Below are 25,706 nucleotides of genomic sequence, written 5' to 3'. Positions count from 1 at the left end.
CATGAAGACCTTTCAAGCTGATACAAATGTATCTGTTCCATCATCAAATATGGCCATTAACAGAAAAAGCCTTTTTTTATATCCACAACTGCTGTATAGAACATGACCAAGCTTGTATGATATCATGATGGTTTGAAGATGTTTCATGTCTATACAGATTATGTGAATCTGCCTTCAAATATGGCTGTTATGAAGAAAAAAAAGAAAAACCTTCTATAATAGTTAAAAAATTATGCATACCAATTTTTGACCACATTTTAAAGAGCATGAATGTCATTCAGATATATATGTGTTCTGCTCATAGCAGTAAATATGAATGTCATTACTAAAAGTTGAAAAAGCATTTAAACAACTTCCCCAAAACTGCTGAATAAAATTTGATAAAACATGATAAAATTCATCCTGAGATGATGACCTTTCAGTTTTGTACAGATGGTGTTGATCCTCCATTAGATATTGCCACTATTACTAAAAATAGATGAACCTTTAAACAGCTTCATTTCAACAGCCATTGAATGAGTTTCACAAATTTGACTGAAAGCATCCAGGCATGAAGCCCCTTTAAAAGCATCCAGGCATGAAGCCCTTTTTATTTATTCAAATGATGCCAATCTGCCAGATATTACAGCTGTTACTAAACGTATGAAAACCTTGAACAAATTTATATTAAATAACTGTTAACAGCATTTGACCAACTTTGCAGAAATAGTTCTAGTTTGAGCACCCCTCAGAATATTCAAAAGATTCTGTTCTGCTATTTGATGTAGTTTCCATTATTGAAAATAGAATAACATTTACACAGCTTTACGTATATAAAAAAATTAGGGAAAGAATTTGACCAACTTTGACACAAAGCATCCTGTCAGAGGAGCCTGTCTGTTGAGTAAATGCTGATGATATGTAATTAGATATGGTAGAAGGTGCAGAATCAGGAGAAACTGAAAGATTTCTTGACCAACTATGCTTGCATTTAGCTATGAGGCAAATGTTGGTCAGGTGATTAGTCTCAGGCTACTTGTTATGAATTTCTGCTCAGCCATGAATGTTGCAAAAGTAAAATCATAAGAAAATTCTCTATTATTGAGTATGACATCACGAGACATTTGTATTTTCCAGTGTCCAATCAGGACAGCTGATGACTTTCAGCAATCAAGACCTGGCAATTTTTTAAAATATAAAACTGAGCTTAGAAGTTATTGTATTATTTCACATACATTTCTTACAAGTTGCAAGAGTATCAAAATATCTTATGAATGGCCAGTTTGTTCTAATCATTCACAAGAGTGGAGTGATTAATGTTCTTGAACTGCAGCCAGCAGGAGCCTGATATAACCTTTAGTTTGAAGTATATAAGTAATAATATACTTAAGTAGTTCCGGTTTACCATCTACACACATCGATTAGTTCCCAGCTGCATCAGAAGCACACAAGTCATCATACATATTTTATATGAACAGTGCAGTTTTTCAGTTAATGATACTTTGTAAGATACTAAATATTGCATGAAAAGTACTCTATCTTGAAAATGGTCTTCATGCGTAAATTTTATTGCTACTGAAATCTGAAGCTGACCTCATCTTTAATATTGAGCCAATAGAGCATTATTTTCCAGGCATCGAGCTAAAGCATTTTACCAGACGTCAAAATAAAGTGTATTTATGGGCGTCACTAATTTACATATTTCGCCCCAAATTCCACCTGACTTACGTCTCAATTCCGCTTGGTTTATGTCTCAGATAAGTTAGTCCTTATTAAATCTTACACCTGGAATTTTTACAAATATATGACACCTGGAGTATGTCTAAATTACGGATGAAAAATTTCGTACAGGATGCATGCACAACATGTCTTCTGAGAATTTCTGACCCATTTTTGCTTCTGGTCAATCCAAATCTTTGATCATGATTGACTAGTACACTGGAACATCTTTACATACGAGTCCTAATGTTCCACTTAAAATTATTTCATTAAACAGTATCTTATTGAAAAATGTGTCTATGTGCCTGTCGTTTTGCCAAATTTTCATTCTCTAATCTTTTGTGAGTTCTTTATTAATGTGCATAATTCTTCTTGGAGAGGAGCTGTTTCTGTTGAATTGAACCTTTTCTTCAGTTTTAAAGCACTGCTCCAGTGGCCTAGTGGTTAGAATGTCCACTTCAGATATGGTTGGTTGTGGATTCGAACCCCGACTGAGTCATACCAAAGACTTATAAAAATGGTACTAACAGCTGCCTCAGTTGGCATTATGCATTAAGAGGTCAGTGTTAGGACTTGTTGGCCTGGTGTCAGGATACTGGGACTGGGTGGGACATTGTGCTACATGTCTGTGGCATCATGTCCCAGTGCTAGATATCACTATAAACTGCCACACTGCGGACATCGTAGCGATATGACTTAATTTTGTTTTAAAGCTACATTAAAAATCCAAATCACACACAAGCACACTTTTGTTTAAAGCTTTTATTTGTTTTATTTATGAATTTGAGTTACTGGCATTTTTAGGTGGGCAGCATGCTATCATTACATCTAAAATGTTACAGTTGTATATTTAATTAATAATTTGTTTAAAGGTCATGGTGATAGTTTAGAGCAGCACTTTGTAGAACTTGATGAAAACTAATGTAGAGTGGACTGAGAATAACATGGTCTGCTGTAAGAAGCAGTGTCAGATGATGTTGACAGTGTGCGAGGTCTCACATGGGTAGAGATACAGTATTTGAGGTTGCTCAACAAGTCAGAGATACCAGGGCTCAGCTAGTAGTTTGTTTGTTGCTGTAGCTCATAAGCTCATAAGGTCACGAGTTCCACCAATTAAATCTTGTTTACATCCTCCCCAAATATTTTGATTGGAGATGGAAATTATTTCTGCTTCATTTGAAAACTGCCCTTGGTATATATAAATAGTGGTGTCGGATTCGTCTGATTTGTGCGTGTTCCTGTGAGTAGCAGCATATCTGCCAGTGTCAGTTTTAATTTAATTTATTCAGTAATGAAGATCTTGGCAAAGTCAAAACAGGTAGGTCTATAACTTAATAGTTTTAGAGTATGCTTCCTATAGGTCAAACAAAACATTGAATGTATACCTAATTATGATAACTTTTCTATTCTTGAGCTGATTTGTATAATGCTAATCCAAGTTTGTTCTGACCCTTTCCACCCTATTTTTGATATTTGGGCATTTATGTTGGGGTGCAGGGTCAGAGTCATTTGCTAGTTCTACAGTGTAAAACATCTACCCTGATATTTAAGTTCTGGGGGTCTCGGGTCAATGTCTTACATTGTAGGACTAAATCAATTGCCTATATTGACTATTGGACCTCTGATGTCATCAATATGTAGGTTGCCTGATTTTTGTTGTTGTTGTTGTAGGGTTTAATGCCATTTTTCAGCACACGATAGGCTATACATGGTGGAGGAAGAACCCGGGAAAACCCCGGAAAGAACCACCGACCCACAAGAAGCTACTAGCAAGCTTTCTCACATACCCACATTAGCTGAATCCGAGAACCGAACCCATGCAGACAGAGGTGAGATGGCAGTGATCCGTAACGGAGAGCGCTTTAGACCACTGGCCCCCCCCCCCCAATTTTTGTTGTCATATGTCTAGCAATGCAAATTGCGAGTACCAGGTCAAATTTGATCAACACACTTTAGTTTCATCTTATTATCAGTGGATTAAACACATAACAACATAACAACTGTAATACTTGCACAAGCCAATTAAAACCAGATTTCCACTCTCCTGGGTGAAGATCTGACAGCAGTAGGGTTCATGTTCTGGTAACCTAGTTTATTACTCTAATTGCTAATTTTATCAGCCAGTCAGATGAAGTCTTGTATCTTTGAGTTTCGGGACTGAGCATTATCTCTGAAGATCATCACTGTGTGCCAAACAATTTGATTTGCTTTCAAATTTCTGAAAGCCTCATTTCCATTGGCTAATTCAAAGGTCACCAGAAAAACATGACCCCTAAGTGGCCACTGTCAGATCTTCACATATGACAGTGTAGATCTGATTTTAATAAGGTTGATACTCGCAATTTCTCAGAAAATAGGTCATTTTCCTATTGATTTCGTGCAGGTATGACTCGTGTAACCTCGTTTAAGTTTGCTAGGCTTGGGTCTGTGCAGTTTGATGTTGGGTCTACCTTACAAGCAAGTATTTATCATACTAGATTCTTTTTATCATGATATCGCAAGGTGGACTTTTAACCAAGGCAGAGTGTCTTGGGGAGTCCCATTTGGATGTGTTTTTCATTACTTCCGGAAATTTGTTATACATTTGGTTAGGTTATAACTTGGGTTGCCACCTATTATGGTTGTTATGGAGTCATTCCTTATTGAACAGTAAAATGTGCTGATTTAATACATCAGTTTGTTAAGGGCTCACAAGTGTTTTCAATATTTTGGAGCTCTTCAGGGTGCAACCCTTGTTATGTCTACATTCATTGGAGATCAGAGATTATGTTTTTCATCAGTGGATACATTGACACTTAATGCATACATATGATGATATCCAGAGTCTCTCAGAAAATCAATAAAATTCTTGCATCTTTTATACACCAACAACAAAGATGAGTGTATTTTGATGCTTTCATTCCATCCACCTGTTACCAATTTAATTTCTGCTCATTAACTGTTCTCAGCTTTTGTTCACTTACAATATGTTGTGGATGGCTTGTACTTGTGGTAAAGAAAAACACTATCAATTTAGGGTTCACATGGTTATTATGACAGAAGGAAGAAAACATTTCTATTGAATAACATTAGTTGTGGTTCACAGACCAAACCAAACTTTGTGGATGGCTTGCACTTGAAGTAAGGAATAAACCTGTTTGATTTTAGTTGAAAATTCCAAAGGTCAAGGTTGCTGATTGAAAGAAGGAAAAAGGTTTCTGCACAATAACAGTTCTGCATCACAGACATAGACCAAACTTTGTGGATGGTTTGCACTTGGGGTAATAAAAATATAAACTTGTTGGTTTTGGTCACAAAAGGTCAAAGGTTTTAAGATCACTGTGACCAAAAGAAAAATGGTTACAGCACAGAAATTTGAGTTTTTAACCATTTACTTTCACTATAGGTTGTTGATTACTTCCATGTTGGTTAGGAAAGAGGTTTATTGATTTTGAGAACTAGTAAACTTTGGGCAGTTAAATATTGTAGCATCATTGGTACTCTTGTTTTTCTGTAACTGATTTAAATTCTTGGCATTATTTTACTTCATTGAAAATGTCATGATATATTAATATCACATCAGAAAATACGTGTGGTTTGGAATTACAAATGCAACTTATACAACTGATATGTATCATGCTTAGCAACTTTTTCAAAAGAAGTAGTTCATTAATCAGCCATTTCTTGGGGCACACCCCAAACTTGTGTATCATTCACAAATATACATGTTCATTCAAGTGGAAATATTTCCAATCTTCTTTTTATTCATATATATATATATATATATATATATATATATATATATATATATATATATATATATATATATATATATATATATAGGGATGGTGCATATATTTTATATGTTTGTCTCACCCTATCACATAACATTATGTTGCATCACTGATTTCACTTATTCTCAATATTTTTCTTCAGTCTATCATGTATTCAAGCCAAATTTGATGTGTGAAGTATTCCATCGAGACCTATGTCAAGTTAATGCTCGCCATGTTTCAAGAAAATTTCATGAAGCTACAAACCCAGTTTGACTTAGAACTTTGCTTTTCTGGTGCATTATAATTAGTTTCCACTCATTGGGGTCCAAGCTGTACTTCAGTTTTAGGGCAAAGTGACTTTTTTCTCCCTGCAAGATTAGGGCAAAATGACTTCTTTCTCCCTGCAAGATGAGGGCAAAGTGACTTCATTCTTCCAGCAAAATTGTATGCACATACCTATAGCAAGAATTGTGTATATTGAGGTTGGAATTTGTGATGTTCAAAACAGGTGCACCTTACAAACAGTTATTTTGCTAAATCTTTGAGCCAAATAACATAAAAACAAAGAAATATTCATTTGAACTACGTGAAATTAATAATGTTCTCAGTTGATTCATAAAAATACAGTTATCGAGGTACACCCACCTCTCTTACTACATTTTCAGTCCAAAATGTGAAATAATCTTGTGTACTTTCACTAGCAATCATCTAGTAAACTTCTAAAGATAATTATTTCCTTGTGATTGAACTTCAGATGGATGGAATTTCATTCATGCCTTAGTTTCATGTGTAAGATTTGATGGGAATCTTTAGTTTGCAATATAATTGCAGACATAAATAATATTAAACAGGCAAAACAGTGGATTAGACTGTATAAAAATATTACATTTAAGCAGTTGTACACTGCTTTTTGAATGGAATAAAATGGACTGATATTGATATTGTACTCTTAACACATTAACCCCTGGAGGTTTTTGTTGTTTTAGTTTGAAATTCGAGTAGGAAACACATTTTGAAAGCTATTTCTGAATACATCCTAAAACACCAACTTCCAGGTGATTTCCAATAGCCTAATGCCTAGTTGTGTTAGAAACATCGTTTTTCATTGGCTGTTTGGCTCGTGCATAAACAGGGTAAAGGTTTCTTTTTCTTTTTTTTAGCTTAACGGACCCATTATTTTCATATCGAGACCACTCTTTATTCCAAATGCCTATCTTATCCTACTTTTTGCAAAGGTTCATCTGTCTGTTTGCAGTTAATACTGGTTCTGCCTTAGATCTGAGATCAAAAAGTCTAAAAACCGGACACAAAATCGGATTCTGACCACAGGTGAATTTTGGGCAGAAAAAAAATCGGGTCCAAAAAATGAGGTTTTTCCCTCTGTATTTTGTAGTGCAAATAGAAATTCCAGATTATCTGGTATCATTGTAGAGCTACATCTGTCTACCTTTCTGTAATACCACCCACTTCAGTGTATCTTACATGACCTTGACACTACAGAGCTCAGCAGTAGGCTGCTACTTCCTGCCACATAAACTCATCACCAGGGGTTAATGTGGATTTTTAAAAAAAATTTACAAATCATCATGGAATTGCTAAATTTGTACAAATTGCAGACATAAATAATCATTAAACAGGCAAAACAGTGGATCAGAATGCATAACAGTATTACATTTAAGCTGTTTTACACTGCATTTTGAATGGAATAAAAATGGACTGATATTGATATTGTACTCTTGATATGAAAGTATTCATTAGCCAGTTGAAAATGTTGATGGATTAAAAACAAATAAGAATTTTCTTTCTGCTCATTTCTTCAGTGAGACCAGATTTGTTATAAGACTTTACATTAAGAAGACCTAGGCATCGTATAGGATCCGAGAGGTCATGGGTTCGATCCCCGGCCGAGTCATATTAAACACTTACAAATATGGTGCTAACAGCTGCCTTGCTTGGCACTCAGCATTAAGAGGTTAGTGTTAGGACTGGTTGGCCTGGTGTCAGGATAATGTGACTGGGTGGGACATCATGGTACATGATTCCCCAGTGCTAGACATCACTATAAACTGCCACATTGCAGACATTGTAGCGATATGACTGAAAAATTGTTAAAAGCTATGTTAAAAAATTCAAATCACACATCATTCACACACACATATTTTTGTACATAAAACTATGCACTTTCGGTTGAATATTATTGGCAGAGGCATTAGCAGGAGTCCATTTATTCACTGCCCTGTGGCCTGTGTGTTTTAGGGAGGGCCAGTTACTGACAGTCCCAGGCCTGTATTGCCAGTTACATTTTCTAAAGTCTTCATTTTTATTTTAACAGTAGGGCCAGTTGACTTTCTAATGGGCCAGGTCATTTTCATATGAGCATGCCTGATGGCCAATGGAAAAATCTGTCTTTAATAAAGTCATCCCCTGCTTCATTGTCATACTAATCCATATCAAGTGCAAATATTCTTTACAATTTAATGCAAACCTATTTGAAAGATAGGAACTTTTATAATACCATTTTATCAATACTTTAAAAAAGTTTAATCAAGGTATAATTTTGGTGATAAATATCAAATTGCAGTCTTTATCTGGTAATTAATGATGACATGCCTTCTTTTCAGGCTCTGATATTACGTGATGGGTACCTGGTGTCAGGCTCCATAGAAGCCCTTATCCAGCACCTTGTACCTACTAAAGAGTACAATCCTGATGTAAGTATTTATTTCCTCTCCTTCCTGTTATTAATCAATAAATTACAGACAATTTCTAATGTCAGACTAGCAATTAGGGAAGCAGGGAAATTCTTAAACAGTGTTAATGCAAGAGCGAATATCCTGCCAATTAGCATCAGAAAACAATTGTGCATAACAAGAGTTTTCCTGTTGTTGTAACTGTATTGTTGAATATTTTGTAGTATTTCTTGTGCAAAACAGTGCAGTGCCTATTTTTTTGATGCCACACTTATTCCAGTGAAAAATATTGAATTGTTTGCAACTTGGTCTTGATTGTGTTCATATTCAAAACACAAACCAGATAAGTAGAAATAACAGGAATGAGACTAGACAGTATATTTCTCATTAAAAGTGTCTCCCATATGACATGGTTATTATCATGAGGCAGGAGATTCCTTAATTGTTACTACTGTCACTTACAATGAACCTGTTGTTAGACTGTTGTCAGTTATTACCAGGCATAGGTAACTGACACCTATCATGTCTAGCCTGTCAGTTTCTCTCCTCCACCTCTTTGTTGGACACTAACACAATATCAGCACACACCCCACCCCACCCCCACCCCACCCAGTCTTTGAGTGAAGTTTGGACTGGAGTCATCTCATTCTAGTGGAAGGAGTTGTATGTTGGTATTAACATGCATTTATATGTGTGTATGTTACTTCAATGCATTTTAGATCAACCACTGCTGCCATAGATCACATGAAAGTTTAAATGGCAAGTACACTGCTCCCTAAAACCAGGAGTGGTATACACTTCCATTGTACAAGTGATATTTGCCATATTCCACAGGGTTTAACCAAACCTGCCAGAAATTGCATTCTCAAGCTCTGCCAAATTACCATACACAGTGTATAGATTTTAAGGTAAACTACCTTACAGTTGGTTATGGTTACCAGTAAATACTAAAGATTTTAAGGTAAACTACCTTACAGGTGGTTATGGTTACCAGTAAATACTAAAGATTTTAAGGTAAACTACCTTACGAGCTTGCAGATCTAATACCAGTCAATCTTTGATCCAATACACACTATGGGATTTGGACTCCTCCTTCACATTGTTGAGGTATATCAATCATCACTTTATCTCTGACAAATGAATTTAGTTTTCAGTATACCATTAAAGTATCTAATCAGGCATACTTCCAGATACAGAAGTTTTTTAAAAATCTGAACCAGATAAAGAAACATTATTATTATATACCAAAACTATCTTCCTCGTTTTCAGGTGATTTAGTTTATACTCGGAATTTCAATGATATACTTTGATCATCTTATATTTATTACCTTTATCTTTAATTTTATACAACTTTTAAAGATTTTTAACATCTTTACCTTTCACCTGCTGTCTTTAGTACTGTGTGTTTACATTTATTCAGAAGAGTTTATCTTCCTAAAGTTTTCCAGTTCTTTATCTTTACATATTATAAGAACTTGTAATTGGCACCATATAGCCAGCATTTGTGCCGATGTTCTGTTAAACCCTATGTATATATGTAATACATAACACCACTCCCTAACTGTAGCATGACCAGATGCTTCACAGTGTGCCCTGCTATAACACGATGGTCAGAGTCCATAGAACTTGACAGTGTTATGTACCAAACCATGTGATAACCAAGTCAACTAGCTAAAGAAAATTATGCATGTACCAGAAAAACAATGGCCCGAAATGGGTGGAGTGGGATATTAAAGCGGGCACGAAAATAGTTCATTGTCTCTGTTGCCATTTCAAATCACAGCACATTAATTAAATAAGAAATTCACATCTTGTGAAAACAGATTGTATATATAATATTTTACTTTATTCAGAGAACCACCCTTAGGTACATGTATGTGTATACTGTTTATATATATATATATACAAGTCTAATGTATAACATGAATTGAGACCATCAGCACCATGTACTCAGTGCCAATCTTATACAATTTATCCACCATAAATGTAAATCCATCGAAAATATGCACACCGATTTAAATGCTCAGTAATTTTGTCCCAGATACAGTTTATCCACCATGCATGTAAATCCATCTAAAATATGCACACCGATTTAAATGTTCAGTAATTTTGTCACAGATTATTATGTTTCTGAATTCAATGGAAAAATAACATAATTACATAATGAAAGGTGAAGCAAATTTACGGTTCAGTATGTCCCAAGGTCAATAAACGGTTCACATGTGCAACTCATAATGTTTTATTTTTTTATGAAAAACTTATTGATTTTCAGCTGCTTTCTGTTACTGTCATGTTTACCCTTGGCATAGTCAGTCATATTCCTCAAAGAATTTGAACATTGCTAATTGTGATTGATTAACACTGGACTTAATCCTGACCAGACTTCAATTTTCTTTTAACAGCAAAAGCTGTACTGTTATCCATTGTAAATGTCCACTGATTAACACTTTTATTCCAATTTGTTTGAACAACTGCAGCAAAAATAATTGTCAATCAACCATGGGGTCATTTTTGTAGCGAATGGATGACATTGTTCACTGGTTAACTAATTGTATTTAACAACAAGGCGAAGCCACATGCACATGTTAGCAACTTGTACTTTTTGATGTTGTTGCCACATAATTTAAACAAGTTTAAGCTCTGCAAGTGACTTTCATGATCAGCAATGCACATAAATTAATTTATCTATGAATTCAGGTGAAAATCTTTTATCAACCATCACATTGTTTGGTGCTTGGTTTGGCATGCAGTTTAAAGGACAAATATATGTCTGATATTGTTTGAGAAACGAGTGTATACAGAATGCATTGAAGACAAACACAAAGAAGACTTGTTGTCTTTATTGTTCATGGATCATTAATAACAAGATTAAAATTTATGAGCTGATATCTTTCAACAGTAAACTAAGTTGAAAGTTCTCAAAAGACCCATTCATGGTTTCAGATATCCATATTTTCTATGTTTATTTTGGCACAAAATTTCAAGAAATTAGTGAAATTTTACAATTTCTGGAGTCTTGCCACAATGGCTTTTTATTAAAATTCATACACAATCTCTTCCCACAAAATGATAAACCTTTGCTTTTAAGAAGAAACAATATGTTTTATGTGCAAGAAAAATACATGTATATGAAATTTCAGGAGTGTGGATGCCCACCTTGTGGGGGTGGGTTAATTGGCGGATTGTACCTTGTTACAAAGTGTCTGCCTTATTCGGTTCTCGTTATCTAGGAGATGATTGCCCTCGGTGTTATTGCCCGGATCAAGTAAATATTAATATAAAGTGTGGAACGCATAGGTGGAATAAACAGAGATCTGAGCAGGTATATATAGCAGAATGACATGAGCCCCCGTACATGGAAAAACAAAAGAATTTAATCACTTACATAAACAACTTTGATAATACATTACATTAGGGAGATACACTTCTTTTTTAAATAAATCTTTCACCGAATTTCAAAACACAAATATATTTATATAAATAGCTGATCTGTTTAAATGATAGAATTGGTTCATCATAGAATCGAGCAATCAAAGTCATTGCCTTGTACAACTTCATAACCTGTGTATTCCGGTTCACTCCGACTTCACTGTGGTGGTTGTTTGTCTCGGTCCTTCTACACTTTTGTTTTTCTCCTTCAACTTCTTTACAGTCTTGCCTCTTTCCGGCCCTCAAACTTTGTGTGGATAGGTGGATACGTAAGCAGGTAGATACGTAGATACTTGTATCAGTAGGTATGTGGTAATGTCACTGTATACATCAGTGTACATGTCAGTGGAGCTATTTCCCCTATTAAAATAAACAGAGAAGCAACCTAAATTTTCTGTCCATTATTCTACTAGGAATTGATCATTACTCCCCTCTCGTTATGGTCAGATATCGTTCTATCGGAATTCAGACTGATGCCAAGGCTAGGTGATACCTTTCCATTGCATATGACTGGGGAAGGGCATGACAAATTACAGCTTGGTTGATATTTCATTGTGACCTTAAATTCATGGTTCTGTTGCACATGTCATGTGTGGTGTGACTACTTGGAGTAAATGTTTTAAACAATCTTTCAGAGATTGCATAGGTAGAAAATAAAGGTAATTTATACAAAAAAGTGAAGAACTGTGTTAGAAAAGCTATTTATTGACAAGTTTTCCCATCCAGATATTAAACAAGTATTCAGCCACTGAAACTGCTTTCTCCTCTCTTTATACTGCTGATGTCCATCCCAATTTTAATATTTCAGGGGTCCATCGTTAACTTGCACCCTAGCTAATACTGCTGTGCAGTCCATGTTTTGGGATGTGTAATTCAGAAGTTATCAAGAGAGATATATACTGGCATAAGAAGAGTTGTGGGCCCCTGACAGCTTGTCCTCATGCGACATCGTCTTCAATTAACTCTGTCTAAACTTAGTAGCCATATTACAAAGTTAGTCTATAAGGTTTAAGACATTGTGGCATGAGGTCATTATTTCTTCAGTCACATCTGCCTGATTTGTAACCTGCCGTATATACTCAGCAGGGCCTGGTACCAGCTTGAAGTTGGATGTGAAAACTACTTTTATCCCATTCTGAGCCACAAATAGCCCATCCAGTAAAGAGGGGGCCTTCAGTGCACATGTATAGCAATTAGCATAACCCATCCAGTAAAGATAGGCCTTCATTGCACATGTCAATTGGCATAGGCCATCCAGTAAAGATAGGGCCTTCATTGCACATGTCAATTGGCATAGCCCATCCAGTAAAGATAGGGCCTTCGTTGCACATGGCAATTGGCATAGCCCATCTAGTAAAGATAGGGCCTTCAGTGTGCGTGGCAGTTATCATAGCTCATCCAGTAAAGACAGGGCCTTCATTGCGCATGTCAATTGGCATAGCCCATCCAGTAAAGATAGGGCCTTCATTGCACATGTCAATTGGCATAGCCCATCCAGTAAAGATGGGGCTTTCATTATGCATGTCATTTGGCATAGCCCATCCAGTAAAGATGGGGCCTTCATTGTGCATGGCAATTATCATAGCCCATCCAGTAGTGATAGGGCCTTCAGTGTGCATGGTAATTATCATAGCCCATCCAGTAAAGACAGGACCTTCAGTTGTATAATTAACAGTGGTTAGTTTGTAAGTGTAGGGAATACAGCTCAGATTTTATGTTCAGGATTGAGTTTCACTTTCTTGTTGATTCTGAAATAATTAGCAATAAACCAAAGGATGTAGAAATAAAATCCCTGAAGTGAAGTTGGAAAATTGCCCTTGTCAGACAAGATTCGTTAGTACTGGTCAGGAATGATGCTGTTTTATATCAGTTTCTTGGCTGTTTATTGCTAGGTACAAAACTCATGATTGTAACATATTCCTCACTACAAATTAAAAGTGTTTGGGGACAGTATGATTCCGTTTGCCAAAAGGTACAATAACTCGACCTTCAAGATTTCTTTAGCATTCATTTACAACTTGTCACACAAGTGACAGAAATGAAATCATTTTCAGATTGGTCTCTTCTTTTTTTTTTCTAACCTGTGCCAAAGGTTGGCCAATTTTAAATCAAAGACATTTAAGTTAAGACATCGTTGACCACCATTGATCACTTTATTACGTATAAATCCCCTTATAACCTTCTACATTTGACCTTGAACTCTGAAGATTAACACAATAAGGTATTCAATGAACAGCTTGTTTTTGTACACGTTTGTCTTTTAAATCCAATTACTTCATCATGCATGTAAAAAAAATAATTCTTTTTTTCTCATTTTGTAAATTTTTTTAAAAAATTATCTTTTAATTTTCAAAAGCAGTTGATTTCAGCTATAAATCAGTATGTGCTGTAGATGACCTATAAAAAAGCATTTTTTGTCCAACCCTTATATATTACTACTTTTAAATTTAAAGTAATTATATGACATGTATAATTTATGTTCTCTTTTAACAATTTTGATTTTTTTAATCTTTTTTCAGAGGACCTATGTGTTCATCTTTCTGTTGAGTTCTCGCCTATTTATAAGACCACATGACCTTCTGGCAGAAGTTTGTCAGGTGGGTTGAACAACAACCATTACAGTACAATATAAACATGTTCATAAAATAGAGTATGTATAAGTGCTTGATTTGTGTTGTTCATGTCTCTTTATTTTCATGTCTCTTTCATGTCTCTTTATTTTAATAACTTTAAATGATATCATAACTGTGTATACTTAAAATTAATTGATGTGTTATTTATTACTCACACAAATGTTAAGAAATTTAACAGTTGGTCATAAACTGTTTTAATTCATATTAACACAAATGATCTCATTACAAGTTAATAAATACATCACAAGGGATAAAAAGAATATGGCTTAATTAGAGGGGTTTTTCAGTCTCATTATCTGGAAGACTTCACATGCTTTTCTTGTTTAATCTCCTTTTGACTCCTAAGGTCAGAGAGCAGAAGAGTTTTTGTGCAGGCCTGGCATTCATCCACCCATTAGCACAAGTTTGTTATCATTATGTCTCCAAAATTATTGAAAGGATTGCCATGAAACTTTACATGCCTATTTATCCATTGGTCTAATGGTCCTAAATGAAAATGGAGACCCATTGACGGCAATAGTCAAATATTTATTTCATTTTAAAAATCAATGTATCACTTATTTTATTGTTAAAAACTGATTATTTCTAGTTAATTTGGAATCAACATCATAAAATAATGCAAATTTGAGTAAGAAATATAATTTACAAGATTAAAATAGCTTTAATTAGGAATTAACCAGTCACTGCAAACATGTTGATGGGTTTAGCTCCACAGTTATTCCTGCCTTTGAAGCTTTAATTCGTTGGTATTTGATTGCAATAGATTGACATGTGTTCTGATAATGAGAGAGAAGCAGCAGCAACATTACTGATGCATGAATTTGTGAATGCTGCATGTCACCTTGATCATTTAAGTTTATTGACATTAATTGATTCCTTCATATTTAATATCGTTAGATATTGAAGTCCATTGCATGAATATTTGTGTTGGACAATTATAATTTTCATGTACCCCTTTATTTCCAACTGTTAGCAAGTTGCTATCATGTATCTTTGCTTATGTCATGCTCAATATTCATGGATCTTGTCCCTCTTAAGTTATCAAGGGAGAGGTTTATGTTGTAGTTTCTCCGGAATATGGGAGATGGCTTAAATACTTGGCAGTTATTAAAGAATAAAATCAGTAAAGAAGCAGACTTCTTGTGAATTTATTCAAATTTTGTCTTGGCCAAAATCACATCAGTCCCTTTGAGATACTGTTGCTGGAAATTTATGATGCGTTCATGAATGGAACTATAAAGCTTAATAGCTGCAAAATGGTTTTATCATTGGGATGTCAGTCTGATGCAGATAACATCTATTAAGTTCTTGTATTACAGGTGTGTACATTCCAACAGAATTTGAATGGTGCAGACAATGTCCAAAAGGTAAAATTGCTATTTGAAACCTTCATCAAGTACCCTATCAAAAGATGCTCACTAAAACGTATAGTTTCATAATTATTGAAGTTGATTATGATATCTACCATGTGTTCTGAAGATTATCCTTGTTATAGTATTCTACGTGACTTCATCTTGATGTAGGGTCAGTGTATTATGAGTTGAGAACATTTAAATTTAGAATATCTTCGATGTTATTTCCTCTCAAGGAATATAGTAATGTTTGTCACAATTTTTTAAAAATTATTTTTATAAATATATCTGAATTTGATTGATAGCCCCTGTGTATTGTAGTTGTGTATGTAATCTTTACTTCCTCTATTTCAGGAGAAACTTGGAAAGTTTGGTGAGAATATCATACAATTGCTCAGGTAAGTATCATTGAAAACGAGTCACTCTCATAAACTAGAATTGGGGCACATTGCAAATCGATCTAAACTGCTATTTCAGTCACATGTACAACGTGTGAAATGTCCTCTGTTTAATAACTTGTTTTGCAATATAATGGGTAAATCTGACTTGGTTAAAGTTGTTGTTGTTGTTGTTGTCGGGTTTAACGCCATTTTTCAGCATGATAGGCTATACATGGCGGCAAGTATTAATGGTGGAGTTAGAACCCGGAAAACCCCGGAAAGAACCACTGACCCACGAGAAGCTACTGGCAAGCTTTCTCACATGCTCACATTGGCTGAATCTTAGACTCGAACCGCCGCAGACAGAGGTGAGATGGCAGTGATCCGTAACGAAGAGCGCTTTAGACCACTCGGCCACTCGGGGCCGCACTTGGTTAAAGTTGAGTTGTGGGTAGAAAATGGGCAGCTCATTCTGGTTGATTAATTTTAGAATAAACTTTGAGTCAGTTATTTTTTTTAAATATTTCTTTCGACACAAGATATTTTGAGAAAACTTGATGGAACAGAAATATACATCTTTTAAGCTTAGGGTATGGTCATGTGTCCATTGTTCAGAATTTGCTTGTCAACAATTTCGGAACTGCTTACATGGCCACTGTTATAGAAGAGCCTGTCATCTATCAACAAGGCTATGTTCAGCATCTTCTCAGACCCGCTGATTAATTTCAACCAAGCTAGGCCCAGAGCATCCTGGTATAAAGTTCTTTTAAATTTGTACATATGATGCTGATGAACCATCAAATATGGTCTCCCAAAGTGAAAATACTAAAGTTTTAAACAACGTCTCTAAAGCCACTGAACAGATTTTGATCATATGTCATGGAGAAAAGAACATCATGGCATGTAGATCTTACCAATTTTTTTCAAATTACATATATACTGTATGCTGATCCACTTTCAAATTTGGCCACTGTTACTAAAAATAATATTTAAAAAAACTTTCAATGACTTGTACTCAAAAATTGCTCCATGGAATTTGACCAGTCTTGACATTAAATAACCTAGGTAAAAGCCTCAGTTTTTCAGATTTATACAAATGTTGCAGATTTCCTAGGAGATCTGGCCACCATAGATAAAACACCTTCACAAACACCACCTCAATAGTGGTTTAACTTCTAAACCAATGAAAATATTTTAATGAATCTTAAGTCTGTTATGTGTCTTGACAGTGTCATACATATTCACAGTCTGACTGACTGCATTTAGGTCAAGGTTGAAACAATGGATAATGTTAACCAGTAACTTCATTCTTTTTTCAATATTGTAATGATCCACAACAAATATTTACATGAAACATTAACCAGGTCAACACCATATCATGCATTAGTCAAGTCCTTAGTTCAAGTATCAACGTTATTTGTAATGAAAAGGTCATGAGATGGGTATATTGTGTGATATTTGTATTGCTATTCATTATTGCTTTGATCTAGAAATCATCCCAAACCTAGTTGTCTGTAGTATTGATGTCTAGAATTGATCTAAGGAGTTTTATTTTTGTGGCAAAGCATGGTAATGTATGACTGAGAATAGACTTTGTTGTTTTTTCTGCATTATCCTGATATTGTTATCCCTTTGCATGATAAAGGCCCCAGAGAAGCATTCACACATTATTTTTGCATTATATGCTATTGTTAAATTGCTTGCTTCTAACCACGTTGAACTTGACAGATTTTAGAGTGTATTCTGTTTTGTGTTGCAGTGAGTGGACTGAGATGTTCCCCTATGATTTTCGTGATGAACGAATGATGCAGCACCTGAGCGAGATTTCCCAGCGAGTGGTACGGGTGTACCCAGAACTTAGACGAGACATCACCACAATCACACAAAATCTTCTGAATAAGGTAACATGTTTTTTTAATAAGGGAATCAGTTTTCCTTAGTGTCAGTACAAATTTGGCTTTTGTACTGTTGAAGAGAGTCAGGCTTGTATGTTAGCTTTAATTGAAATATATCTGTAAGAAAAATTGAAAAGAATTTATCCAGCCTTATGTCTGAAAATCAGGCATTAAATTATGATACCATGCTACAAAATTTCTGTACATTTATGCATTCCATAAAAGACATTTGGTCCTGATTTAGTGAACCTAATTCATATATTTCACCTTGAAACTCCATGGCTTTTTCAGGGACAAAAGCTAATTTTCAACCACGAAAATTATCTGTGTATGTTTAAATGAATACAAATGGTGCTAGTTCAATTTCAGATGTGGCTGCTGTTACATAAACAGACCAAATTCATATAAATCCTTTTGAATAACTTGTCAAAAGAAGTTAACCTAATTTGATAGAAATCATCTTGAGGGCCTTTCAAATGATGCTGATCTGCAACTGTTACTGAAAAAAGCCCATTTACTGTACTTCATGTTATTTTTCACACGAAAAATAATTATTAATTGCAGTGTACGAAAAATTATATGTAAAATAAATAATTAGCATTTGGTGGTACTGACTGTACAAAAAATAAAGAGATTGTACCTGAACAAGTTCTACAGAACACACACTATTCAACAACCTAACAGTACAAATGTACAAAGTAAACATATATTTCCTGTGTCATTCTACTCTCAAGAATCTAATTACAATAAAAATAAAAGCACTCAAAGATTTTTGTTGTTGTTAGTGAATGAGAGAGAGGTTTATGTCTCTGTGCAAGCTCACCTGCATTTAGAGCGTACATATGTACCGTTATGTTGTGTAATGTTGGCAAAATGAGGAAGATGGTTTTAACATGTATTAGTTATGGGTATTATTTATTGGTAAATTGTACGCAGTGATATGAGACCACATTGTCAAGAAATTAAGTGCAACTTGTATTTGTACAGCAACAATAATTTCATTATCAAATTGCAATAAAAATAAAGAACTTGAAATCACATTTTAGTTTATGCATGCGAGCACGCGAGTATGTTAGAGAGAGATGCAAAACAATATTGTCAGTGTAAAAGATCATATTTATTCAGTTTTTTTTATTTGTAGTGTTTGCAAAGAGAAAAAAAACTGTTACCTGACGATTGTGAAAATCCTCGTGTATTACAACCCTACTATATTCCATTATCAATAAACACAATTAAATCAACAATTCATTCTTGTTTTAATTACGATGTACATTGTCACAACAGCCACGTGGCTATGCAGTGTTATTTACATGGCAATTAAACATGCTTAGCGCTTTGGGTTATTCCAGTTGAAACCAGATTGAGTGCAAGAATTGACAGAAGAGGTCAAATCAGCAAGGCTGCCAGTAGGGAAATAAGGCTGTCTTTAGGGAAATGAAAATCTGTCAATGTGCCATTGAAGTCATTGTCCATACAGCAGATGTTATAAGGACAGGCGATCACATGTATTACTTATTATTCGAATTCACCAATAAAGATAATAGTGAGTTATATTGTAGAATAGATTTGCAATAAAATGTTAATTATATCCAAGTCAAAACAGAACAAATAGTAATTAAAAGATAGTATATGTATATATATGAATCAATTTAATGGAGTCCATGACTTTCATATTTACGATAGAAAATGACTAGGTTTTTATATTTTATGTTTGTATGACTAATGAAACAACAAGACTAGCTGACCAAGGGCCTGTGGTCTTCACTTTAGCATGTACTGAGATGTAATTAGAAACATTGAAGGTCTTCAGAACTCATTTTAAAATGCATGTGGTGTTTTCTTATGGTGACAGACTTAATAAGGAGAACTAAGTAACGATAATATTTAAAGGTATGGTCTGTGAAGTTCTTTGTCCATTTGTTAATAAACACCAGTAGTTATTGTAATCACGATAACAGAGCTTATGGACATGGGCGCCTGCAGGATTTTTTGCAAGGGGGTGAGGGTCAGTCAGTCACAGCCAGGAGAGTTAGTGTAGTAAGCGATCGGAAACTAAAGCTAATATTTACTAAGCATTTTGAACAGAATCTTGTGACATATTTTCAGCTTCATTTGCATCATTAAACTTGTCAGAATGTGTGTGTGTGTGTATATATATATATATACATTTGCAGTATGATTTTGGGGGTCATGTAATGGATTTTTTTGAAAAATACAAAGTGATATGTACAGAAAATTGATACATTTAAATAATTATTATTTTGATAACTGGATTGTGTAAGATAAATTAAAGGCTATGAAAAACTACATGAAATACGATAAACAACTTTTATCTTAAAGCATCATCATGTAGAGGTCCTTTCATCATTGGATGTTGATGTTCCATCAGAAGTGGATGAATATAAAAAGCTAGAGAAACCGTGAAACGGTTGGTTTCCAAACATAAAATAAACAACATTTGAATAAATTCCAGCAGAAAGCATCATATTGATACCAATTACTTGGTCAACAAATCATGAAGTTGACTGTTAGGCACATGTCAGCCAGGTGATCATCAATGTCTTGTTTCTGATTGGATTGCATGGAGGTTTGACAAATGTTTATTTTTTTTAAAATTGCATGCTACCAAGAAATCTTAGTGCCTCCAACACGGCTTATCTTCAGGTGATTTAATTTGGCAAATACTGGCTGATGATAGCAACCATAGCAATGTTTTTTGTTGTTTTGAAGTATATCAGATTATCGAAATTGGAAAAGTATTACTAGAAATGTCAGCGAGTGATCGTGTTGAATATGAAACTAATGTACATGCGGATGAACAAAAATAGATGATATGCCATTGACAGAGTTTCCTCCCTCCCCCATTTTAGATATTTTGACATTTATGTTGGGGTGTCAAAATATCAAAAATGGGATGGGAAGGATCAGAGGAAAATTGGATTAGGCATGCCAGTTACATTCCCCCCACTTCAGTGGTACAGTGTATTTTAAAATGAAGTGTTTAAAGGGCAGGATACTAAGTCTTATTAAAATATGGGCAATTTAAAAGTAGAGTGCAATTTTAATTTATTTTTTTCAAACAATTCAGTCCCAAGCAATCTTGTGTTACAAACTACATAAAACTCTTAAGGTTTAAGATAAGTTGAATAATAAGAAATTAAAAAATAAAAATATTTATTTCATAAAAATAGACATGTCTGAGCAAGATGACTGTGACATAGATGGACGTTAAACCTAATACATCATTTCAGATACTTAGATTATTGCTTATACAACTAGAGACGTCTTCTGGGGAATTTGATTTTAGTACAGCACATGACAGTGGAGCAGGAAGAAAGAGGGTGACATATTTAAGTGGTAGCTAAATGTTGAACTGGTTGGTCCTAAATGAAAATGGTGCTCATCTAACAATAAATATGACCACTATGGCAGCCAGCATGAAAATTTTGTTATCACTACTCATCCTAAATGGCAAGTCTTGTTGACATGACTTTTTTTTCACCAGAAGACTTCTGATGGTGTCTGATTTCTCCTAAATAAAATGATGCCCATCTGATACCTAACTTGGCTACCGTGGTAGCCATCATGAAAATCTTTTTATGACATCGTTCCAGTGGCCTAGTGGTTAGAGCATCTGCATTGGATGCGGGAGGTTGCTGGTTTGAACCCTGGCCAAGTCAGACCAAAGAATTATAAAAATGGTACTAACAGCTGCCTCACTAGGTACTCAGCATTAAGAGATTAGTGTAAGGACTGGTCAGCCTGGTATCAGGATATTGTGACTGGGTGGGACATTGTGCTACATGTCTGCAGCATGATGCCCTAGTGCTGGACATCCCTGTAAACTGCCATGTTGCAGACATCATGGCAATATGACTGAAATTTTGTTAAAGCTATGTTAAAAATCCAAATCATACACACAAACAGACACACCTTTTTATCAATATTCCTCTAGAAGGTATAGTCAATTTCACCTAGGATTATCACCAAATGACTTCTAATACTGTTTCTCAGTGAACATGACACCAATTCTTGCAACCAATATTGACACCACAGTTGTTGATTTTCAAATTTTGTTATTGCTAAAAAGCATCAGAGATAATTTGAACATTCAGCAGTTAATAAGAAGAAATTGTCTTGCTGTATTCCTGGAAACTCTTTTCAGCTAGTGAAGCATTGGTCCCTTCATTGGACTCTTGTTTTCCTACAGTTCTTGTGTTTGTAAAATATAAAGATGATGGTGTTATTCTGAATGAGCATGATTTTTTAATTGGAATTCATTAATTGAAAATGTAGTAACACAGAACAGGATGGTATTTACCCAGAGAAGTTTGTTTCTGATTTCTCATGACATTTTTGATAACTATTTATTAATATCCTTAGATTTTAAGTGTTTGCTAGCACTGTATGTTAGTAATGGGAAGTTTCAATGTTTTGATCCATCAGGAAAAGATAATTATTTGCCACAGATATGGAAGAGGTATACATGATTTATGATAGATATTTCATACAACCCATTAACATTTACAACACTACAGGCAATAACATTATTCTGTGTCATCAGTAACAGAAAATCCATGATATTCATGTATTTTGTATAAAACATTTATGCAAGAAAGGCAGGTTCCTAAAAACAAAAATACCCAAAAATTAATTTTTTTTCCCACCTTGCATATCTTATAACTGAGAATTTGTTGATGGAATGCCTTATGGAATGTGTTTTGTGGTGGTGGGCTGTGTAACTTTGTTTCAAAATTCAGAAAATCAGGCCATTCCTTTAAAACCTAAATAGTGTGTGTCTGCAAAAGATGACCATCTGCATTCTTCTTGGGTGTTTTAATATAGAAGTCAGGGTTTTTAGTTTTTCTTGAAATTCTTGTTATGTTAATAATGTAATTTCCATATTGAATAACTGGTAGAAGTGACAAAGAAGACAGTAATCAACCCTTACAAAAACTCTGGTATTTTTACATAGTGCAAAAAATAAAGGTGATGCTAATACATTTACACCTGATGGTAAAGAGGTTTAGCAAAGATCCTTTATTGATGGATGTAAGATGAAAGGAGGCAGAAAAGGAGGCTGTGAATGCTGAAAGTACTCTATAAAGTGTAGGCCCAGACCTCTGGAGCCTTGGCTTGCTTATCACTCTGTAAACATGGAACTCTGACTGCCATCAAATGACAACAATCAAGCTATTTAGCTGTAGTTGCTTGTTTTTCCTTGGATAGAAATGAAGGATTGGAAGTGCTTGTTACTGATATAAACAAGCATCCCTGCATTTGTCAGCACTTAGTTAAAGCATTGTATGTAACAAAATATATCTTTAAAGAACATTTAGTATTTTGATTTTTGCAATTAATGATGCAACAGTCTAAAATGGGTAATTAATGAATCAACAACCAACATAGGGATTTAGTTATTTAGCAATAATTGATGGAACAGTTATAATAAAGTACTTTTTGTTATTAATCTGGTTGAATTTGGTTGTAGTCCTCTATTACATAACTTTCATGTATGTATTAAAAACTTGAAATCTCACATATTCTAACTTGTTGTTGACACCAAGCACATTCTTTAATTTAAAATCAAAGAGATTAATAGAGAACTATTTTAAGACTGAACAGAAGTAGTTACTAAAGAATCAATAGAAATTACTTAGGACATAGCACATTCTGTACACCACATCATCTTTATAGACAATAAAAACTGGATGGAATGTTTCTCCATATGACTGTTTGCCATTACGAGATCCAAGCTACTTAGCAGTTGTGTGGGTTTGGTATGTTATTTCTCAATTACAGACCCCTGAAATAGGTAGTGTTATTTCTCACTTTCAGACCCCTGAAATGGGTGGTGTTATTTCTCACTTACAGACCCCTAAAATGGGTAATGTTATTTTTCACTTGCATTGGGTAATGTTATTTCTCACTGACAGACCTCAGAAATGGGTAATGTTATTTCTCACTGACAGACCTCAGAAATGGGTAATGTTATTTCTCACTGACAGACCTCAGAAATGGGTAATGTTATTTCTCACTGACAGACCCCAGAAATGGGTAATGTTATTTCTCACTGACAGACCCCAGAAATGGGTAATGTTATTTCTCACTGACAGACCTCAGAAATGGGTAATGTTATTTCTCACTGACAGACCTCAGAAATGGGTAATGTTATTTCTCACTGACAGACCTCAGAAATGGGTAATGTTATTTCTCACTGACAGACCCCAGAAATGGGTAATGTTATTTCTCACTGACAGACCTCAGAAATGGGTAATGTTATTTCTCACTGACAGACCCCAGAAATGGGTAATGTTATTTCTCACTGACAGACCTCAGAAATGGGTAATGTTATTTCTCACTGACAGACCTCAGAAATGGGTAATGTTATTTCCCACTTACAGATCAAAAATTGGGTAATGTTACCCATGAAGCAGAAACAATGACAAGAAAATGCGGAATGAATGCAAAATAAATGCAGTATGAAAGAAACAATGCAATTGCAGAATGGTGAATTATAAACAAAAATGAAATGAAACATTAATTAACTTCCTGAATGGATTTTAAAATCTTTTGTACCTATATTTCAGGCTGCCACTAAATTTCCAGTCACAATTCATTTTGCACGATAACCAGGAATCCATTTCTGTATTTTTTACACTGACACTTCTTTCACTACTTACAAGCAAGAAATTGTTCTAATAGCTGTATTTGTATACTTTTTGTTTGAACAAATTGAAATAAGAAATAAAACATTTGCAGACAAATATTATGTAACTGTTTTTACATTTATTGCAGTTTTAGTTCTGTTTTTATGTATCATAAATTTAGTGCCATTCAAATTATTTGAATTTTTTATTCTATTAAAGCACACTTTTAATTAGACTAGATTGTAAAGCAATTGTTCATTCACAATATTGCTTCAAAAATGGAAAACCAGACTTTCACAAATGCATTTCCGAGACCTTAAATGAAAAATGATGAGATGATTTCTGAAGTGCACTTGTGATTGGAATGCAGATGAAATGAAGAATACATATAAATGCAAATGAAATGCAAACAAAATGCAGATTTAGTAACATTACTGATTTCTTTAAGTGGAAGTTTTAGTACCATCTTAAAAGAATTCTTTTGAAAAAGGGTGCTGCTTGTGGCTAGGAGCCAGTACTGTAATTAACAGAGCAGTGGAACTTTTTAACTTTGCAACACTCATACACTCACCTATCATCCATTCACTTCTGTCAGATGTGGGAGGGTCGAGGGGGTGGGATGGAGTTGGATGGAGAACAACTTTGCCTGGAGGCAAGACTTTGATTACACCAACATTGTTTCACTTTTAGCATAGACTTGAATTTCGATCACGCAATCAGACTGAGCAGAAATTACGTTTGACTTTAATCTTACTAATAAAATTAATTATCAGCAAACATGGAGTGTCCAATTAACCTTGTGGCTTAGTCAGAGGTCATTATTCTTGTACTTAATGAACTGATGAACACAGTGACTTTTACATAAATCTAAGATATATCCTAGAGGATAACTAGGGAATAAAAGTTGTGTTTTGGTTGTAAAATGTCATCCACAATTATCTGGAAAGTGATATGCATTTTGCCTTGTATCACCGGCCGTCATGTTAGATCATTTAAGAATGCACCTAATTATCATTGATTTGAGGAAGCCATGGCATTGGTTTTGGAATTTTAATATGTTAGTACATGTACAAAGTTCTACTTATTCAGCTGTTTATTTCACCTGACTGTCTGTAATTATCTGTGATCATAAGTTCCAACTTCCAATAAATTCTACTTCAGAGCCTTAATGAAGTTACAATGATGTATCATCAGCTTCTTCTCCAAAAGGGTAAAAAACACAAA

General features: G+C 34.6%; 1 protein-coding gene across 3 annotated transcripts in view; it reads left to right on the top strand.

Annotated features, from left to right (window-relative positions):
* LOC149803593 (ras-GEF domain-containing family member 1B-like) overlaps positions 1-25,706 on the top strand; it is a 189,056-nt gene that overhangs the window by 133,057 nt on the left and 30,293 nt on the right. For all 3 annotated transcript variants that reach the window (XM_089953336.1, XM_089953337.1, XM_089953338.1), the window contains 5 exons: positions 8,075-8,164; positions 14,092-14,169; positions 15,525-15,572; positions 15,912-15,955; positions 17,697-17,838. In XM_089953336.1, coding sequence (XP_089809462.1) covers positions 8,075-8,164; positions 14,092-14,169; positions 15,525-15,572; positions 15,912-15,955; positions 17,697-17,838 — 402 coding nt within the window. The remainder of the gene's footprint in view (positions 1-8,074; positions 8,165-14,091; positions 14,170-15,524; positions 15,573-15,911; positions 15,956-17,696; positions 17,839-25,706) is intronic.

The sequence above is a fragment of the Sinohyriopsis cumingii genome, chromosome 3 (assembly GCF_028554795.1).
Source record: "Sinohyriopsis cumingii isolate HCF-2022 chromosome 3, ASM2855479v2, whole genome shotgun sequence".
In the NCBI taxonomy this organism is placed as follows: domain Eukaryota; kingdom Metazoa; phylum Mollusca; class Bivalvia; order Unionida; family Unionidae; genus Sinohyriopsis; species Sinohyriopsis cumingii.
This window is presented reverse-complemented; position numbering and strand designations above follow the sequence as displayed.